At 44.8% G+C, this 18,739-nt stretch overlaps 1 protein-coding gene across 1 annotated transcript in view; it reads right to left on the reverse strand.

The window, feature by feature from the left end:
- aven (apoptosis, caspase activation inhibitor) overlaps window positions 1-18,430 on the reverse strand; it is a 90,022-nt gene extending 71,592 nt beyond the window's left edge. The window contains exons 1-2 of the mRNA XM_068039416.1: window positions 17,738-18,430; window positions 6,295-6,460 (exon numbers count right to left, since the gene is read on the reverse strand). Coding sequence (XP_067895517.1) covers window positions 6,295-6,460; window positions 17,738-17,950 — 379 coding nt within the window. The 5' untranslated portion in view covers window positions 17,951-18,430. The remainder of the gene's footprint in view (window positions 1-6,294; window positions 6,461-17,737) is intronic.
- Window positions 18,431-18,739: the final 309 nt, after the last annotated feature.

Consider the following 18,739-nt stretch of genomic DNA (forward strand, 5'->3'; position numbering starts at 1 on the left):
ACTGACTCAAAACAATATCCAAACCAAAACCAACTCTTGACCAACATAGATCTTGACACGTCACTTCTCTGCAAGCAACTCCCATAGTCAGAAGGCACCTGCTGTCTACTTAGCTGAAGACATGTGACATCCAGTAACTGTTTTAAACAAAGGCCCAAAGTCCTTCCAGTGACGCTGCAGTCCATGTGGTGCAGAAACACCCACAGTACTGTTACGGAGGGAGTTCCAGGATTTTGATCCAATGACAGTGAAGGAATGGTGATATAGTTCCAAGTCAGGACGGTGTGTGACTTGGAGGGGAACTTGCAGGTGGTGGTGTTCCCATGCGTCTGCTCCCCTTATCCTTACAGGTGGTAGAGATCATGGGTTTGGAAGGTGCTGTTGAAGGAGCCTTGGTGAGTTGCTGCAGTGCATCTTGTATATAGTATGCAGTGCTGCCACTGTGCATCGGTGGTGCAGGGGATGAATGTTTGAGTTGGTAGATGGGGTGCCGATCAAATGGGCTGCTTTGTGCTGAAAGGTGTCGAGTTTCTTGACTGTTGTTGGGAGTCACACTCATCCAGGCAAGTGGACAGTATTCAATCACTCTCCTGATGTGACTTGTAAACGGTGGACAGGCTTTGGAGAGTTAGGGGGTGAGATAATCGCTGCAGAATTCCCAGTCTCTGACCTGCTCTTGTAGCCACAGTATTTATATGACTGGTCCAGTTCAGTTTCATGAAAATCACAGAAATTCAAATGTTCTCTTTTATTCTTTTATAATTGTATAATTCTTCTGATTTTTATGATTATTCTCTCTAGCTTTCTTTTCTGTTCTGTTTCTCGTTTTGTCCTATCTTATAAGTTACTTTATTTTCCCAGCAACCAAATCGGTTAACAAGCAATCTGTTTGCAGGTACCTGCTAATGTGACTCTGAACAAGACAGTGGTGGTGATTGAAACCAGTGCAGTTTGATTCACTCTGAATTGTCCTTCATCTTGGAAATAAGCTGACAAATAACCTGCAGAGGGCAGCAATTGATTTCTGGAACTGGTGAGGGCTGTGAAAAAAACGATGTATAAACCATTCCATAATGCACTCTATCAATACAGCAATATACTGCACCATCTGGCCTATTTTATTCTGTTTCTTCCTTTATTTCGCATATTATTTTCATGTAATTATTTTATCATCTTTTCTACTTTCCAATCCTTTTATCCTTTTCTCCCTTTTTGGTAGTAATAAAACTGAGATAATGTAAAGCTCCTAAATAATCAAATAAAATCAACCCAGGCTAAAAGATCTGGAGACAATGTGAAATTGGTGAGATAGCTACTGATGGTGTACAGCTGACTGCTAGGGCGCATGGCAAGAGCCACTTTGAAAAAACAATAACCATAATGTGCAATTACAATTGAAAACTGCCATCTCTGGTAGATCAATACAATTTTTCAGAAGATACTTAGCACACAATGGCTGGATTTATAGTCAGCAGAGGTCAAATGGCGTTCACCAATCATTACAATTACAGCTTCTCACAGACTTTTTGTAGAGTTCTGAATAGCAAGTTATGGTCACCAGGAGTCTGATACAGCAAGATATCCAAACGGGATCTGGAACCTGTGTAAACAGGGCAAGCCACAGGATATTTCTTCAACCAATCCGATTGAAGAATTCTTACCAAAGCAGGCGGAGTATAAAACAGGAAGTGTAAGTTTGAACATTTATATATGTTGGGAGCATCATTACCTGCAAGTTCCCCTCCAAGTCACATATCATTCTGACCTGGAGATATATTGCCAATCCTTCAGCATTGCTGGGTCAAAATCCTGGAACTCCCGACCGAACAAGAACTGTAGCGGTTCAAGAAGCCAGCTCACCACCACCTTCTCAAGGATAATTAGGGATGGGCAATAATTGCTGGCTTTGCCAGCAACTCCCACATCCCATGAACAATTTTTTTTAAAGTTAATTCAATGCCAAATCATGTACAGGGAATGAAAGATAGGCTTAAGAGAGGCAGATAAAAGAGAAAGGAAAAGTTTTTTAAAGTTTCACTTCTTTTAAAAAACAATACTAAAATCTAACAGAAATGAGACACCACACTTGTAATAGTTCATTTTCAGTGCCAGAGAGTTTGTTTCAAGTAATTAAGATTGACCACAACATTAAAAATTCACTTGTACCTGAATGGACCAGCGCTAATCTTTTCTAGCATGGTTAGTGGGTAATTAGCAGGTAAGTACCACAACTTCACACCATTACATGGATTCCAATGCTGGGTCTATCAGTGAGGTAGTGAGGTAGCGATGTAGCGCAGTTTGTGGAGGAGATTGGCAAATCGGACAGCAATTTCCAGATTTCCACGCTTAACTACACATATGCAGATGCCAGAAGTTACTGTCTGAGTTACACCATAATAATGGTGAGCACTGGTAGCGTTTTTTAAAACTATAGAAAAAGTTGGTAATTAATGAGGTTGGACAGACATTTTGTCATACTTAAATGTTTGTTATCTCTGCTCCACTGAGTTAGCTGATCTCAGCTAGGGCAGCAATTTATTTATTTAGAGATACAGCACTGAAACAGACCCTTCGGCACACCGAGTCTGTGCCGACCAACAACCTCCCATTTATACTAATCCTACATTAATCCCATATTCCCTGCCACATCCCCACCATTCTCCTCCCACCTACCTACACTAGGGGCAATTTATAATGGCCAATTTACCTATCATCCTGCAAGTCTTTGGCTGTGGGAGGAAACCGGAGCACCCGGCGAAAACCCACGTGGTCACAGGGAGAACTTGCAAACTCCGCACAGGCAGTACCCAGAACTGAACTGGGTCACTGGAGCTGTGAGGCTGCGGTGCTAACCACTGAGGCGCTCCAATTGGAGCACAATGATTGACATCTGTGCACCTAGACTGGTACTGGGGGTGGGAGGAAATCAGATGGAGTTGCAACTCCTGATTACTGCTGTACAGTACGTAGAAGAAGATAGTGGGTGAGGACATGCTTCAGCTTGGCTACAATGCACTCCACCACAGGAATAGGAAGCATGAAAAAAAGTCTTGTCAGCCTCACTCTGCCCACTAGTCAGTACATTTTTATGCATCATCCTTCCTAAGAGGTGATAAGCTTAACCCCTAAGACAAGAGAAATTATAGTCACTTTCAGTAAACTCTTCCCTAATTTCTTAAGGTAAGCTAGAGGTGGTCATGGTTATCCATGAGGCAGCTCTATGGACCAAAACTAAACACAATACTGCAAATGTCAAAGTACCTAATTCTTATATTACTTAAGTATTATGCTCATGGTTTTGAACTTTATGCATTTCGCAAGATTTCCAAAAATCCTATTTATTTTTCCTATAGCTATCTCATTGCTTGTGAACCTTTAACAACTGGCCCTTTCCTCCCGCAAGACCTTTCCCCACACCTATTTTAAAGGGCACCCATGCACTGAGTAGACATGCCTTAAGCTGCCTGGCCCAATGTACATGACACATCATTTTTCCACATGAAATGGCATGTCATTTATGAACTCATTCACTTCAACTTAACTAAAATCAGCTTACAATCTAATAGCCTCCTCTTTAATGCCAATCTCTCCATATACTTTTGCCTCATCTGAAGACTTAATTATAGTAATTGTAAAAAAAAACTCCAAATGCTGGAAATCTGAAATGAAAATAGAAAATGCTTCAAACATGCAACTGGTCTATCAGCAGCTGAAAACAGAAAAACAGATTTTGACACTTTGGATTGAAAAGGTTCTAAGGTTGAAAAAAGGCAACAGGAGGTACAGCAGAAAAGAATTAATAAAGATGCCTATCACAGAGGGGTACTTCCTGGCTTGAATGACCAGCAAACTGCTAAAAAAAATTGTGAAGTAATGGAGATAAACAAGGACATAAAGTTGCAAATACAGGAGGTTGAGAAGACTTACTAAGCAGGAAAATGAAGCCACCAGACAGCATACAGTAAATTTCCAATTAATCTATTTTTTTTTAGACGGCATTAATTGCAGACAGAATGCTGTCCAAGATACTGGATGAACTCTGGTCTCTTCTTCAAATAATGCAATCAGAACTTTTACAATAACCTGAACAAAGAAGCCATGAGCTCCTCCCACATGTTGTAGGTGAGGGTGGAAGGAGCAAAAGAGAGGTCTTTAAAGAGATTACTTTTAATGCAGTAAAGAATCCAAGGATTATTTCCATGATTATTCTGGAACAGTGAGCAGTTTTGGCAGAGCACAGTGAGGTCTACTTGATTGGTCCAGCCAGATATGGCAACGGATGGTTAAACCAGTTGTGTGCCAGGTATGCTTAAGTTCCTTAGACTTGTGGAAGCAAAGATTAGGGCTATCACAGGGGGAAAGACAAGGATGGGACAGTGTAAAGTTCTTGTTGGAAACATGGGTAAGGTATGTGAAGCTGAGAGACTGGTGAATGGAAGACCAAAGTCTAAACAGTTGGAAGTTTGAATGTGCAGTTGTAGGGGGCTTGGAGGGAAGGTTTTTTTACTCATGGACATAAGGAGGAGGAACTGGCATTGGAAGAGCGTGTTTGATGTTGCTGGTGTTACGAGATTGTTTCTATTTCTTTCGTAAAGTATTTGTTAAGGACACTGATTCATCTAGAATCCTGAAGAGATGGATGAACGTTGTGGTTTCTTTAAAAAAAGAAGTTATCAGAAGGTTTGGACTGAGCTGAAACTGAAGTTACTGTAGGCACCTGTTTTCATATAATCCAGCAGGGGTTGTTTTTGACTTGGAGAGATGTTTAAAATGAAGTGACAGTGCAAGATTTATTGTTGTCAAGAGGCTTGTTTCTGGAAAAAGTCTTGAAAAGAAATCTTGCATCTTTGAAGAAATCTTGCATCGAATGTATGGGAACTATAACCTTGTTGCTGCATTTCCTGCTGTAAGACCTAATTTGGAGCCTTCTGTAGCTGCATTTCTTGGAAAGCCTACCCAAACTGATCTTCAACATTGCCTGGAAGGAACTGTTCTGGGAAGGTCCTAGTGACAGCGCCTATTTGCATTTGGGATGCCTAACCAACACAAAGAACATCTTTCCATTACTTCTCTTCTGCATAAATTCCATCTATTTCTTTGTAACAGCTGTAAACAAATATCTCTTTTTTTTCCCCCAGTGAACCGGTTGTGTATGTACGTGTGTATGAGAGAGAGCTAGGACAAAATAAGGGGCTTTACTATTTCAATTTGTGTGTATGTTTGACTTCATTATTGGTTAAGACTTGGTTTATAATAAACTGATAATTTTGTTGTTTATTAAAGAAACCTGGTTGGTGTGTTTTATTCTGGGATAAAAAATAGAGTATATGATTGACTTCATCGATAAGTGGGAAAATGTAAATAAATGTTGTGATCTGTGGAGAAGTAGATCTGAATTAACAGTGCACTTCTCCCACCTCGGACGTCACACTGGTGAGGAAGTGGTCAGCCTGCAATCGAGACAAAGAGAATAAAGGGGCTTTGGGAGATATTGAAGTCAAGATGGTGGCTGTGAATGTGGGAAGTTGAGTTTATAAGGAAGGAGACGTTTAGAGAGGACAGAAAGACAGTGAAACTGGTAGAAGAAGGGCAGAGGGAGCAGATATGGACATTGTGATCACTGAGGATGAGAAGTCACTCAGTACAGATGCTAAAAGTGGCAATTGGGAAGGAAACTTCTGAAGAAATTTGGGGTGGTGCTTGGGAGAGTAGTAGACAACAAGGCTTTTAAAGGCGATACAAAGGTCATGAGCTGCACCAGAAGCGTAGGGGAAAGACCAAGGTCTGATTTGGTAAAAAAGGGCCACACTGCAACTGCAATAGTTTCGCCGGAACAAGGTGCAGAAACAGAAAGGCAGATATGGAGGCTTCAGTAAGAGGCAAGGTGTCATCACCCATGGGCCAAGTTTGGGTCAAAGCCAGGATGTCAGGGTACAATCGTCCTGGAGGGAAATGTGGAAAGGGCAGTGTCGTTGATCTGGCAAAATCCAAACAGGTAGTAGTGGGTGGGATGAGGGGACAGGAAGAAGGGTGGTTTGGTTAGCCCCCTGCACGTATGCTAGGTGAGTAAGGTGGTGAGAATGGATGATGGTACTCATAAGGAACCAATGATGGGTGCCTTCAAAAAATGCGAACAGAGGCACAGAGGGTACCTACTTCCAATTTCCTGCATTTAAAAGAAACAATGAAGATTGCATTTCAAATGAATCTCAGAAAGAATTTGCATTTAAAGTTTGAAATTTGTTAAGCAGTTTAATCTATTTTGTACACTTAAGAACATTGGTTTCCTACCTGCCGAACTCAGCAGCACATTGAAATCTGTACCTCGCAAAGATTCACCACCATCTTCGAGTTCCTTCTCTTCAGTTTTGTATCTATCCCAGTTTGAAACTATTTGTCTTCTGGAAAATTCATTTGGTTGATCATAATCTTCCTTTATGTCCACATCATCTTCAACCTTTCCAATTAAAAAGACATAAATGTTAAAACAAAAGATGTATCTGTCCTGAAGAAGTAGCTAACTTGATACAAGAACAAAGAGCAAAGAACAGTACAGCACAGGAACAAGCCATTCGGCCCTCCAAGCCTGTGCCGATCTTGATGCCTGCCTAAACTAAAACCTTCTGCACTTCCGGGGTCCGTATCCCTCTATTCCCATCCTATTCATGTATTTGTCAAGATGCCTCTTAAACGTCTCTATGGTACCTGCTTCCACCACCTCCCCCGGCAACAAGTTCCAGGCACTCACCACCCTCTGTGTAAAGAACTTGCCTCACACATCCCCTCTAAACTTTGCCCCTCTCACCTTAAACCTATGTCCCCTAGTAACTGAATATACTTGGGATACATAATCCTTATGGTGTTAACATTATCAATATCCAACATGCAACGCACCTTTGCATTCCACCACAAAGCTCTCTTGTGACTACCTGTGACTGTGTAAAAACACACATATAAAAGAAGCACAATCTTGTTCAACTTCATTAGCCATCCCTCTATACAACAATGAAACCTGCACAGGCTACTTCAATTCCTTACAGGCAAAGTAACACCATTGTTATCAATGCCTACTCTGAAAAATTGAGGTAGAATTAATTTGCAGATACTGAACATGAACATTTATGTAACACACACCCATTACACATCCACCCACACATCCCACCCACTAACCTTTGATGGTTGAGCCATTGGAAATGAAACTTTGATTCACAGAATTTCATGAGGTTCACATTAAGCTGTGCAATCTAACTTGATTGGCATCTGTATGCTCAGAGGCCTCCAGAGATATATACCACAGCCTTGGCTGGTTAGGCAGTTAGATAAATTTTCAAAACAATGTTATGCTGCACATGGAGAACAGTGAAATCTAAGTAATGTATTTTTATCTAACCTGGTGATTTATTCATGCTTCTATAAATTATTATTTTTAGAAAATTCAGATTAATTTTGCCTGAGCTACCCAGTCTTCAGTATGGTATTATGCCAGTTTCAAGAGATCTGGATTCAAAGGTGCCATCCTGTACTATTCCCACAGCATACTCAGTGGTAAAAGAGTTCACTGTTCACCTTTGGCCATCGATCAGGCATTTCACACGTAAGGTACAGTTTTCAGGAAGCACTGGCTTGTCAATGAAAACTGGATTTTCTAAAGAGTTCCAAATAAAGTGCACTGAGAGGCATCTGAAATTGTAACAACGGAATTGTCATGATTTTACATTCAACAGATCGCACACCAAAATTTCTACTGGAAGGTAATTAAGGTACTTCAGAACTATCAAGTGGGTTATAGTATACTTTGATTGTCAAAACTCCACGTGTAATTTTTGAAAAAAGATGGTTTGTGAAATGAATTAAAATTAACCAACTATATCAAAAAATTTATAACAAAAGAACTCTATCCAGGAGCAAACGGTTACTAGACATTTGGGTCCACTATCGTCAACATTATTGATAAGTGCTAACTGGCCTCCCAGATGTCACAGAAATCATATACTTCAAAATTGTCCTCAAAAAGATAACCATCGAGGAATACATTTTTTGATAACTATTAGCCTTCCTAAAGTTTTTGTAGCACCTCCAAAACTCTTTATTTATTTGCTTAGTGCTCTATCTGTGCATATTAACAGGTACACTGCTCTCCCTCTTCCTTTTCAGCACTGCACTGATTATCAGATTATAAACTTTCCCTTAGTTAGGAGCAATTTTGCCTCTGAATTAGGAAATTATGGATTTGACCCATTTCTCGACTTATCCACATAATGTAAGCTGAAATCCACTGCAGTACTGAGAGTGCTGCACTCCTCTTTACAGACGATGCTGCATTAACATCCCACACGGAAGAGTGTCTGCAGGGACTCATCGACAGGCTTGCGGCTGCCTGCAACGAATTTGGCCTAACCATCAGCCTCAAGAAAACGAACCTCACGGGACAGGACGTCAGAAATGCTCCATCCATCAATATCGGTGACCACGCTCTGGAAGTGGTTCACGAGTTCACCTACCTAGGCTCAACTATCACCAGTAACCTGTCTCTCGATGCAGAAATCAACAAGCACATGGGAAAGGCGTCTGCAGCTATGTCCTGACTGGCCAAGAGAGTGTGGGAAAATGGCGCACTGACACGGAACACAAAAGTCCGAGTGTTTCAAGCCTGTGTCCTCAATACCTTGCTCTACGGCAGCGAGGCCTGGACAATGTATGTCAGCCAAGAGCAACGTCTCAACGCATTCCATCTTCGCTGCCTCCGGAGAATCCTTGGCATCAGGTGGCAGGACCATATCTCCAATGCAGAAGTCCTCGAGGCAGCCAACATCCCCAACATGTACGCCCTACTGAGCCAGTGGCGCTTGAGATGGCTTGGCCATGTGAGCCGCATGGAAGATGGCAGGATCCCCAAGGACACATTGTACAGCAAACTCGTCACTGGTATCAGACCCACCGGCCGTCCATGTCTCCGCTTTAAATATGTTTGCAAACGCGACATGAAGTCCTGTGATATTGACCACAAGTCTTGGGAGCCAGTTGCCAGCGATCGCCAGAGCTGGTAGACAGCTATAAAGGCAGGGCTAAAGAGTGGCGAATCGAAGTAACTCAGCAGTTGGCAGGAAAAGAGACAGAAGTGTAAGGAGAGAGCCAACTGTGTAAGAGCCCCGACAACCAACTTCACCTGCAGCACCTGTGGAAGAGTCTGTCACTCCAGAATTGGCCTTTATAGCCACTCCACAAACCACTGACCACCTCTAGGCAAGAAGGCCAAAAAGGAAAGGAAAAAGGACTAAGTGAGTGGTGCACTGTTAAAAATGCCAGCCTCAGAAAAGAAATTAAATAAATACCATTGCCACATCTCAGGCTGAAAGAATCACACTTGAAGTCACAGATTTAACTTTAACAAAGATTTAACAAGCTTTTAATAGAGGCTCCTTCTTACTGCTGCTACATGTGCTATCTGACCTTACCACAATTCCCCCAGGTCAGGTGACTCCCCATTGTAGAGCGTTCCTTTCAGTTTCTCTTCCAAGTACTGTCTAGTCTTTAATACACATACAATCAGCCATCATGACATCCCTCCCTTATCAGATCAAAACATGTCCATGATTTTCCTACTTGGCGTATGTAGCTTAGACTCCATCCCTCACCAAACGTACTGTAATAAATTTTGCAAACAAGCTTAATAAATCATTATTTCCCTAACTCACTGAGTAAATTAAATTCAATTATATTTGTTTTCAAGGCAGCGCTCGACGTGCACCCTTTTTGTTTTGAACATAATCACAACACAAAACTTCACATCTAGGCACATGTTTTGTGTCAAGATTTGCTGTTTTTGAACTTAAAAATCACACTGCTTTAAAGCACCAATTGTTGTTCTAAACTGATTTCCAATTTCATGTTTTGTCAATAAATTACACACAAAATCTTCATATCGTTTTGGCGGTCTCCTCTCGTGCCGTGGTCTGCCTCTTGTCTCAGGAACTCTGGTCACCATGTCAGGATTAGCAACTGTCATCAGCCCCTCTGGAACTGGTATTTTTCCCTCTGGATAACAAGCTGTCTGCCTGCCATCAGCATCGCTGGCTTGGACTTCTAGAGATTGCTGGATGTCAGCTTCGCCTCAGCTCCTACACCTGGTTTATCTGCTGCTGTGTCTTTGTCACCATGATACTTTTTCACACATGAAGAATTTCTGTCATACAGTACTCCTTCTGGCGACTTCACAGTCACACTGTTTCCCTTCCTGGCAATGATGGTGTTTGGCTTGGGATAATATGGTGTATCCATTTTACTCGGATTCTCCCGTCTCAGCAATACTTCACCGAGCATCACATCAGACTGTCTAGCTCTCCTTCTGTGATCTGCATAAAACTTTGCAGCACCCCGTTTCTCAACATCATGATCTTGAACCTCCTGATCAACTCGAATGTCCTTCAGCTCTGGTATCTTGGTGCGTATTTTGCGTCCAAATAACAATTCAGCTGGGCTCTTTCCCATTGTCATGTGTGGAGTTGTTCTGTACATGGCCACATATGACAGCAACATCCCCTTCCAGTCTTTACCCTCAGCCTGAGCAATCCTCATCCATTTCGCTAAGGATTGGTTTTGTCTTTCCACTTCCCCATTTGTCTGTGGCTATTTAGGTGTTACTCTGTGACTTGCATGTAATCTACAAAGGTCTGTGAAATGACTTGCGGTCCATTGTCTGAATACAAAGAGAAAGGTAAACCATGCCTTGCAAATATTTCAGTCAATGCAAACACTGTTTTCTCTGCCGTTGTCAACTTCATTACCACATACTCATTATAAAGGCTATTTTAGTCAATTATCACTAGTATGGACTCTCCTGATGGAAATGGATCTAAGAAGTCTACTCTACATTCTCCCATGGTCCAGCTGATAACAGTATACTGCATACTGGTTCTGGTGGATTGGGTCAGCTGACAAGTTGACATCCATGACATATTTTGACAAACTGCTCCACTTCTTTCTCTTTGCCTCAACTTTCCCTCTCAGACCAAAAGGTGTTCTATGTATGGCTGAGCTACAGGCTTCACGTTCTCATCAATTGTTAATCTCACTTGGCGATTGTGCAATTTCCCAATTCCTTGAAACACTGGTCCAAACTCCTTTCCAAGCTCCACATAGGATTTCACAGAATTCACTTTCAATCCAATATGTAGCACCCCCAAGGCTTGGTCAGTTTCTCTACTCAAAAGAGGCTCACCATCCTCCTCAATCACTACGAATTCTACCTCTCCATTCCAATCCCCAGCTCTCCACTCGCAGTGAAGCATCCAACAGTTTGCAGTGGGGTTTTAGATGTGTAAGGATAAAGCTTTTTGACACATTTTTGCGACGTGCACTTGAGTCTCTTTGTCTTCAGTTCCTCCCATAGTGCCCTGCTGATGACATTACTGTCACTGCCTGAATCTACAATAATGCTCACTTCAACACCCCCAACAATCACTTCAACTTTCTCATGGTTGCTTCCATTGACAGAAAACATGTATCCACGATTGTTTTTCGTGTCCTCACTCTTTGCATCTTCTTCAACTCATCTCACAGTTGTACTACTTCCATCTCTTGCTTTTACGTGGTTTGACAAGCTTCCCACTCTGTTCAGCTTTGCTTCTGCACTTCTTGGCAAAATGGTCTTTGCCCTCACATTTTCTGAATATTTTTCCTTTCGCAGGGCAGCAATCATCTCTTCCATAGTGCCCCAAGTTGCCACATTTGACACACTGGCTGGAATTTTACCCTCAGCAGACGGGAGCCGTCCACTGACCGAAAAATTGGTGGTGATCCCGCCTCCGCTTGGCCTGAGGATCCAAACCACATTTTGCGGTTCCCAGGTCCTTAATTGATCTGAGGCGGGACTTCCACCTCATTGAGGCAAGAAGTCCCGCCTAATGGAACTGCCAGCCAATCAGTGGGCCGACAGCTCTCTGTCCCAGCAGTGCCACCGGGAGCAGTGGCCACTGCTGGGACTGCAACCCAGCTGAATACGGAAGATGTCAAGGAGCCCCAGAGAATAGGTAGGTTTTTGGGGCCTCATTGGGGGCAATCGGTAGGGCCCTGGCGAGACAAGGGTGGTCGATTGGGGGGGGGGAAGGGGGTGGGGGGGGTTGTTGGGGCATCGGGGGCAGCCCTCTGTCAGGCACAGGGTGCCTGATCAGGAGGGCACCTGCCCCCCGCCCCCCCCCCCCACCCCATCAACCAGGCAGTCAGAAAGCCACCTACTTTTAACAGGCAGCTTTTCTCAGGCCTGGGCTGCCTGCCAACCAAGGGAAAATTCCTGTGGCGGCGGGCGGAGGTCCTTAAGTGGCCAGCCACTGTCTCTCAAACATTTGCTGTTTACATTTACACATCCCTGGATCCTTTTGTGTCACTCGGTTAACCTCAGATTTTGTCATGCCGATGGCAGAAGTGGGACCAGGTTTCATGGTGTGAACTTGCCCATCCACTGCTTCCAATGCAGCTGCTATTTTCAAAGTGTCACCCAATGTTATGTCACTTCCTTTTCCAGCAGTCTACGTCTCAACTTATCCGACTTTCAATGTTGGACCACCTGATCAATTATCTGGTTATTCAGATCCGTCACAACACAACTGCATCCATTCGACACCTGCCTCAAATGAGTCACAAATTGGGCTACTGTTTCCCCCCCTTTCTGTCTCACCTGATGGAAAACATGCCTTTGGAATGTAGCATTTGGCGTCATCACATAATGGTCCTTCAAAGCTTTCACTGCACGCTTACAATCTGCCTTTTCTCCCGTGTCAGGCAATGTCTTGAAAGTCTCCCTCACTGACGCACCCACATTGAACAGCAATAAGACCTGTCACTGCGCTTTCTGCACCTCCATAACCCCGTCCAAAAACAAACCGTGACTGTCAGCATACATTTCACACTCCTCCGGCCATACTTTCCATTTCTCACTGAGGGTACCAGCATCACCGGTCAGATCAAATGGTTCAATTCCCCAGACTGCAGACATATCAGCTCCAGCAAATGCCAATGCACAATGCTAAATACCTCCATATTTACCTCTATTATTTTTCTTTATCCTCATTGCCAATGTCACATCTGAGGCTGAAGAGCCACATTTGAAGTCACAGATATAACTTTAACAAAGATTTAACAAGCTTTTAATGAAGGCTCCTTCTTACAGCCACAAGTGCTACCTGACCTTACCACAACATGCCAGGTCAGGTGACTACCCATAATAGAGAGTTCCTTTCAGTTTCTCTTCCATGTACTGTATAGTCTCTAATACTCAAGCCCACACATACAATCAGCCATCATGACAACCATCTGGCTGCTATAGTGCAGATTAAAGATCCCATGGCATTACTAGAAGAGCAGGGAGTTATCCCTGGGTCCTAGTCAAAGTCCCTCAATCAATATGACCAAAAAAAACAAATTAATTAGTCGTTCATGTCATTGCCATTTGTGAGATCTTACTGTGCAACATCTGGCTGCCACATTCACCTACATCATAAAAGTGACTGTACTTACAAGTACTTCATTTTAGGTGAAGCATTTTATGATGCTCTGGAGACATGACAAGGCATTATACAAATACAGAGCCTCCTTATCAAGACTGATAATTGAGTACTGCTGGGACAGTAATGCCCTACATCAGAAGATACAAGCAATCAGATTCACAAGATTCAGGATTCTCCTATTGTTCTAAAACATTCAGGGTGACCAAAATTACAATTTCCAATCCGCCAATGACATTTTTTGGCTTACTTCTAAAGTAATATTTCTCATTTAATATTTTTGTTATGATTTTATGGTTTAAAAAAACTCATACGTATGTATTACCTTGCCATTGTGACAAAAATGAAGCATTCCTGTCTAAGATTTAGTTTCCTATATTCTGAGACGTTACACAAGGAGTTTGACTGACAGTACCTTCTTGAATTTACCATATAGGTAACTAAATTCTGCCTCATTCCTGTCACTATTTAAAGGTCTTTACTAGCCTATCTTTTTCAAATCAGAAATTCTGTCCGGAGACTCTGGAGAGTTAATCAAGCAAGATCACTTCTATAGTTGAAGAGAAAAGGAAAAATAACTATCACATAAGAAAATTAGTCAATTTCCTAGATTAGTACAAAAATTACAAACTATTATTTTCTACAATATAAAGAGCTAACAAAGTTATTGTAAAAAAAATCTAAGTTGTCCTACTGCTATTATTCACTTCTATTTACTTGTTCCAATATAATTAATTAATTTCTGGCAGTTTATGATCAAGACAAAGTTTAGAGTACTGTTATTCTGCTGCATACCGAAATCAAGGAGGATCCCATGAAAATACAGGTTGTATGTGGAATCCAACTGTGCACAAATTAGCTGTCACATTTCCTACGTTACCGCAGTGACTACCCCTCAAAAGTACTTCACTGTCTGCACAATGCTTTGGAACTTCCTGAGGTTGTGAAAGGCAACCTCTTTCTTCATCGTTAGTACCTGAAACAATCAGAAAAGGGTTCTCCATTTATTTCCTAGATAAACTACCAACTTTCCTTGGATATTAGGGGGAATGAAAACAGTAGTCAGCCAGGGCGTAACTATGAGAATAGACTGAAATACATAAGCCCAAAAAATATCGAGCAAAAAAAGGCCTAAGAAACCCAAAGAATGTGACAATTGAGTCCTCAACATGTCCCAAAGTGCTTCATAACGAATGAATTATTTCTGAAGTGTGTTCACCTTACAGCACTTCAATATTCACAATCTTTTAGCACTTTTCAATTATAAAACTCTAAATTTAAAGTATTTTAACTTGAATTATTAATAAATAAAATTCCCCCAATGGCAGACAGAGATCTGATGCAAGCAGCTTATGTCAATATTAACAAAACTCCCAAACCTGAGCACCTAATCACACCTGACTTTGAGCAGTTGAATCTCCCAGTATCTGAACCCTACTCTTGGTCTCAATAGTTTGCACAATGCTGAAAAAAGCAGAGGTCTCATTATACAGAGTGAGGGCTCATCAACGAACACAGTGATAATAAGGAAGGAAAAGTTGCTGCACAAAGAGGAACTCAGTTGCAATGTGAGGAGAAAATTATTTTGAAAAACCTTTTTTCCTTTCATTTTCATCGTCAGAAAATTTCATCGACAGGAATTCTAAGCAAATAGGGAACTCTATGAACACATTGTTGCCTCCCAAATCCATGCCCATCTCTCCTGCAACTCCCTGTTTAAATCCAATCAGGATTTAAATCACTTCAGCCACACACCAAAACTACCCTCACCAAAGTCGCAAATTGACCAGGCTGCATTATCCTGCCTTGACCTTTGCAGTCCATGATGTGGTCGGCCACACCATCCACCTCCAGCACCTCTCTGCCAGTGTCCAGCTCACTGAAACTGCCCTCACTTGGTTCTGCAACCTATCCAATAGTAACCAGAGCAATCTGCAGCAATTATTCCTCTTCCCAAACCACATCACCACCTCTGGAGCACTGCTGAACCAACCCCCCACTCCCCCCACGGATCTATCCCCTACTCTTCCTCATCTACTCGTTGCCCCTCGACAATATCATCCACAGGCATGGGGTCACCTTCCACACGGATGCTGACGGCACACAGCTCTACCTCTCCACCACCCGTCACTGCGTCTGTGTTGTCAGAATGCTTATCTAACCTCCAGTCTTGGACAAGGGTCAATTTCCTTCAGCTAAGCACTGGGAAAACTAAAGCCATTGTCTTCAGCCTCCGCCAAAACATCTTCGCAACTACTCCATCCCCCTTCCCAGCCCCTATCTCAGGCTAAAACAGACTGCAGTCTCAACATATGTGCCCTATATCCGCTCCATAATAAAGGCTGCCAACTTACGGCTCCATATTATTGTCTACACCTGCCCCACCTCAGCCCATCTGCTGCTGGAACCAAGTGGCAGCCATAATTTTAGCCATAACATAGACCCCACACACTGGCATTCCATCCCTAAACCTCTCCTCCTTTATGATCCTCCATAAAATCCACGTCTTTCACCAAGCTTTATTTCACCTCTCTGAACATCTCCTTTGTTGCCTCAACTTCTATTTTTAATTACAATTTTTCTGCATTAAAGGTGCTATATTAATGCAATTTATTATTACAGTGCTGCATCCATTAAAAAAAGAGGCTGAAAACGATAAGGATGATCAAATAATTCATGCAGCATGGTAGTTCCTATGGGTTCGAGCCACGGATCTGACATTTGTGGAATGCAACTGAATAATCTTAAAGTAGTAGTGTTAACTTGATATATCTGCTGTTGTTTCACAAACTTAACTTGGGGAGCTGAGGAGAAATTTCACAGAAAATCTTGCTTGTGCATTCACCTGCTTCAAGTAAGTACACAGTTGGGAAAACTACATATGATCTGTGTGAGGTACACAGCTGACAGGCTGAACAGATTTTGCTGGATCCACACTGTTTGAAGCACCTGCAGTATCACTGTGTGGTTAGCGCCTGTGTTTCTGCTCCACTGCAAAACAACAGGGGTTACAATTTAACAGTAATCCAACAATAGCACAGGGGCATCCTAAGGGTGTGAAGTCTGTTGTGTTAATACAAAGGGGTGGAAATTATTCTCAGGCGGTGGCTCAAAATGGGTAGCATCGGGCGCACCGTCTGTTATACACAGTGCTTTATATTCAGTTCCATTGCAGTCAATGGAATTAAATATCAGATGCTGTGCATAACAGGCAGCAGATCCAATACCACCCATTTTGCACCACCACCTCAGACAAATTTCTACCCCATCTCTTTCTGCACCGTCCCCCGCCACCACCTCCCAGCAGTTATTGGTATCCTCAGCCTTAAATACAATGACAGGGGCTGGGGGATGACATTACACTTCAGCTGGCAAACTATGGGTTCAGAGCGTCCCTGCCAGGGTGCAAGCCAGTTACTCGTCGCCTTGCTCATTCTGTGAGCCCTTGTTCCTCATCAAACCCATCCCACCTCGGCCCACTCTACCAACACCACCGCCCCCACCCCCCGCCAATCATTATAAAGCGCTCCCCCTGTGCCCAGACCCCACACCCTGCCGTCCAGATCCCATCCCCTGTCCCCAGCCCCGTCTCTGGAAGCCCCCCATCCCGACCCCTCCACCCCCCTGTCCCCAGTACAACCCAACCCCTGCCCCCAGCTCCCCCCCCCCCCCCACTCCGGGCCCCAGCTCCCCACCCAACCCCCCCCCATCCCCAGCTTTCCCCAGCCACCACCCCCCTGTCCCCAGCTTCCCCCCAACCCCTGTCCCCTGCACCCCCACCCCCCTGTCCCCCCACCCTCCATCCCCAGCTCCCCCAACCCCCCACTGTTCCCAGCACCCCCACCCCCTGTCCCCAGCTCCCCCCCCAACCTCCCCCCCCATCCCCAGCTTCCCCCCAACCCCTGTCCCCTGCACCCCAACACCCCGTACCCCCCCCCAGCCCCCCGTCCCCAGCCCCCCCAACCCCCCACCCCATGCCCCCCCAACCCCCCGTCCCCAGCCCCCCCAACCCCCCACCCCGTACCCCCCCAACCCCCCGTCCCCAGCCCCCCCAACCCCCCGTCCCCAACACCACCCATACACCCCACCCCGAGCTCCCCCCCAACACCCCAGCCCTCCCCCCAACCCGTCCCCCACCAAACCCCCCGTCCCCAGCCCCCCCCAACCCATCCCCCCAACCCATCCCCAGTCCCCCACCCCGTCCCCAGCTCCCCCCAATCCTCTGTCCCCAGTACCTGCTGTCGCTGCTGCTGGGCAGGGAGGTCGCGGCCTCGGGGCTGCCGTGTCCCCCGGGAGCCGCGGCCCCGAGCTCCTCGCCAGCCCCGGCCTCCGCTTCGCTCCTGCTCCTGTGGCCGCTGCTGCCGGTCCCCGGCGCCCCGAGCTCCCCGGCCCCGGCCTCTGCCTCTGCCGCCTCGACGGCCGCGGCTCCACTCGGCCGACACCTCCATCCCCGGGCCGCAAAACAGCAACACCGGAGCGGAACAAGGCGAGGCCGCAGGGAAGGGAGGCTGGAGCAGAGAGAGAGAGAGCGGCAGGGGGATTAGAGCGGACAGCGTCAGAGAGTAGCAGGGGGATTAGAGCAGAGAGAGAGTCAGAGAGAGAGGGGGCAGCAAGGGGATTAGAGCAGATAGAGAGTCAGAGAGAGAGGGGGCAGCAAGGGGATTAGAGCAGATAGAGAGTCAGAGAGACAGAGAGTAGCAGGGGGATTAGAGCAGATAGAGAGTCAGAGAGAGAGGGGGCAGCAAGGGGATTAGAGCAGATAGAGAGTCAGAGAGACAGAGGGCAGCAGGGGGATTGGACAGATAGAGGGGTCAGCACAGGATTAGAGCGGACAGCGTCAGAGAGTAGCAGGGGGATTAGAGCAGAGAGAGAGTCAGAGAGAGAGGGGGCAGCAAGGGGATTAGAGCAGATAGAGAGTCAGAGAGACAGAGGGCAGCAGGGGGATTAGAGCAGATAGAGAGTCAGAGAGAGAGGGGGCAGCAAGGGGATTAGAGCAGATAGAGAGTCAGAGAGACAGAGGGCAGCAAGGGGATTAGAGCAGATAGAGAGTCAGAGAGACAGAGGGCAGCAGGGGGATTGGACAGATAGAGGGGTCAGCACAGGATTAGAGCGGACAGCGTCAGAGAGTAGCAGGGGGATTAGAGCAGAGAGAGAGTCAGAGAGAGAGGGGGCAGCAAGGGGATTAGAGCAGATAGAGAGTCAGAGAGACAGAGGGCAGCAAGGGGATTAGAGCAGAT

Source organism: Heterodontus francisci, chromosome 9, assembly GCF_036365525.1.
Source record: "Heterodontus francisci isolate sHetFra1 chromosome 9, sHetFra1.hap1, whole genome shotgun sequence".
NCBI lineage: Eukaryota > Metazoa > Chordata > Chondrichthyes > Heterodontiformes > Heterodontidae > Heterodontus > Heterodontus francisci.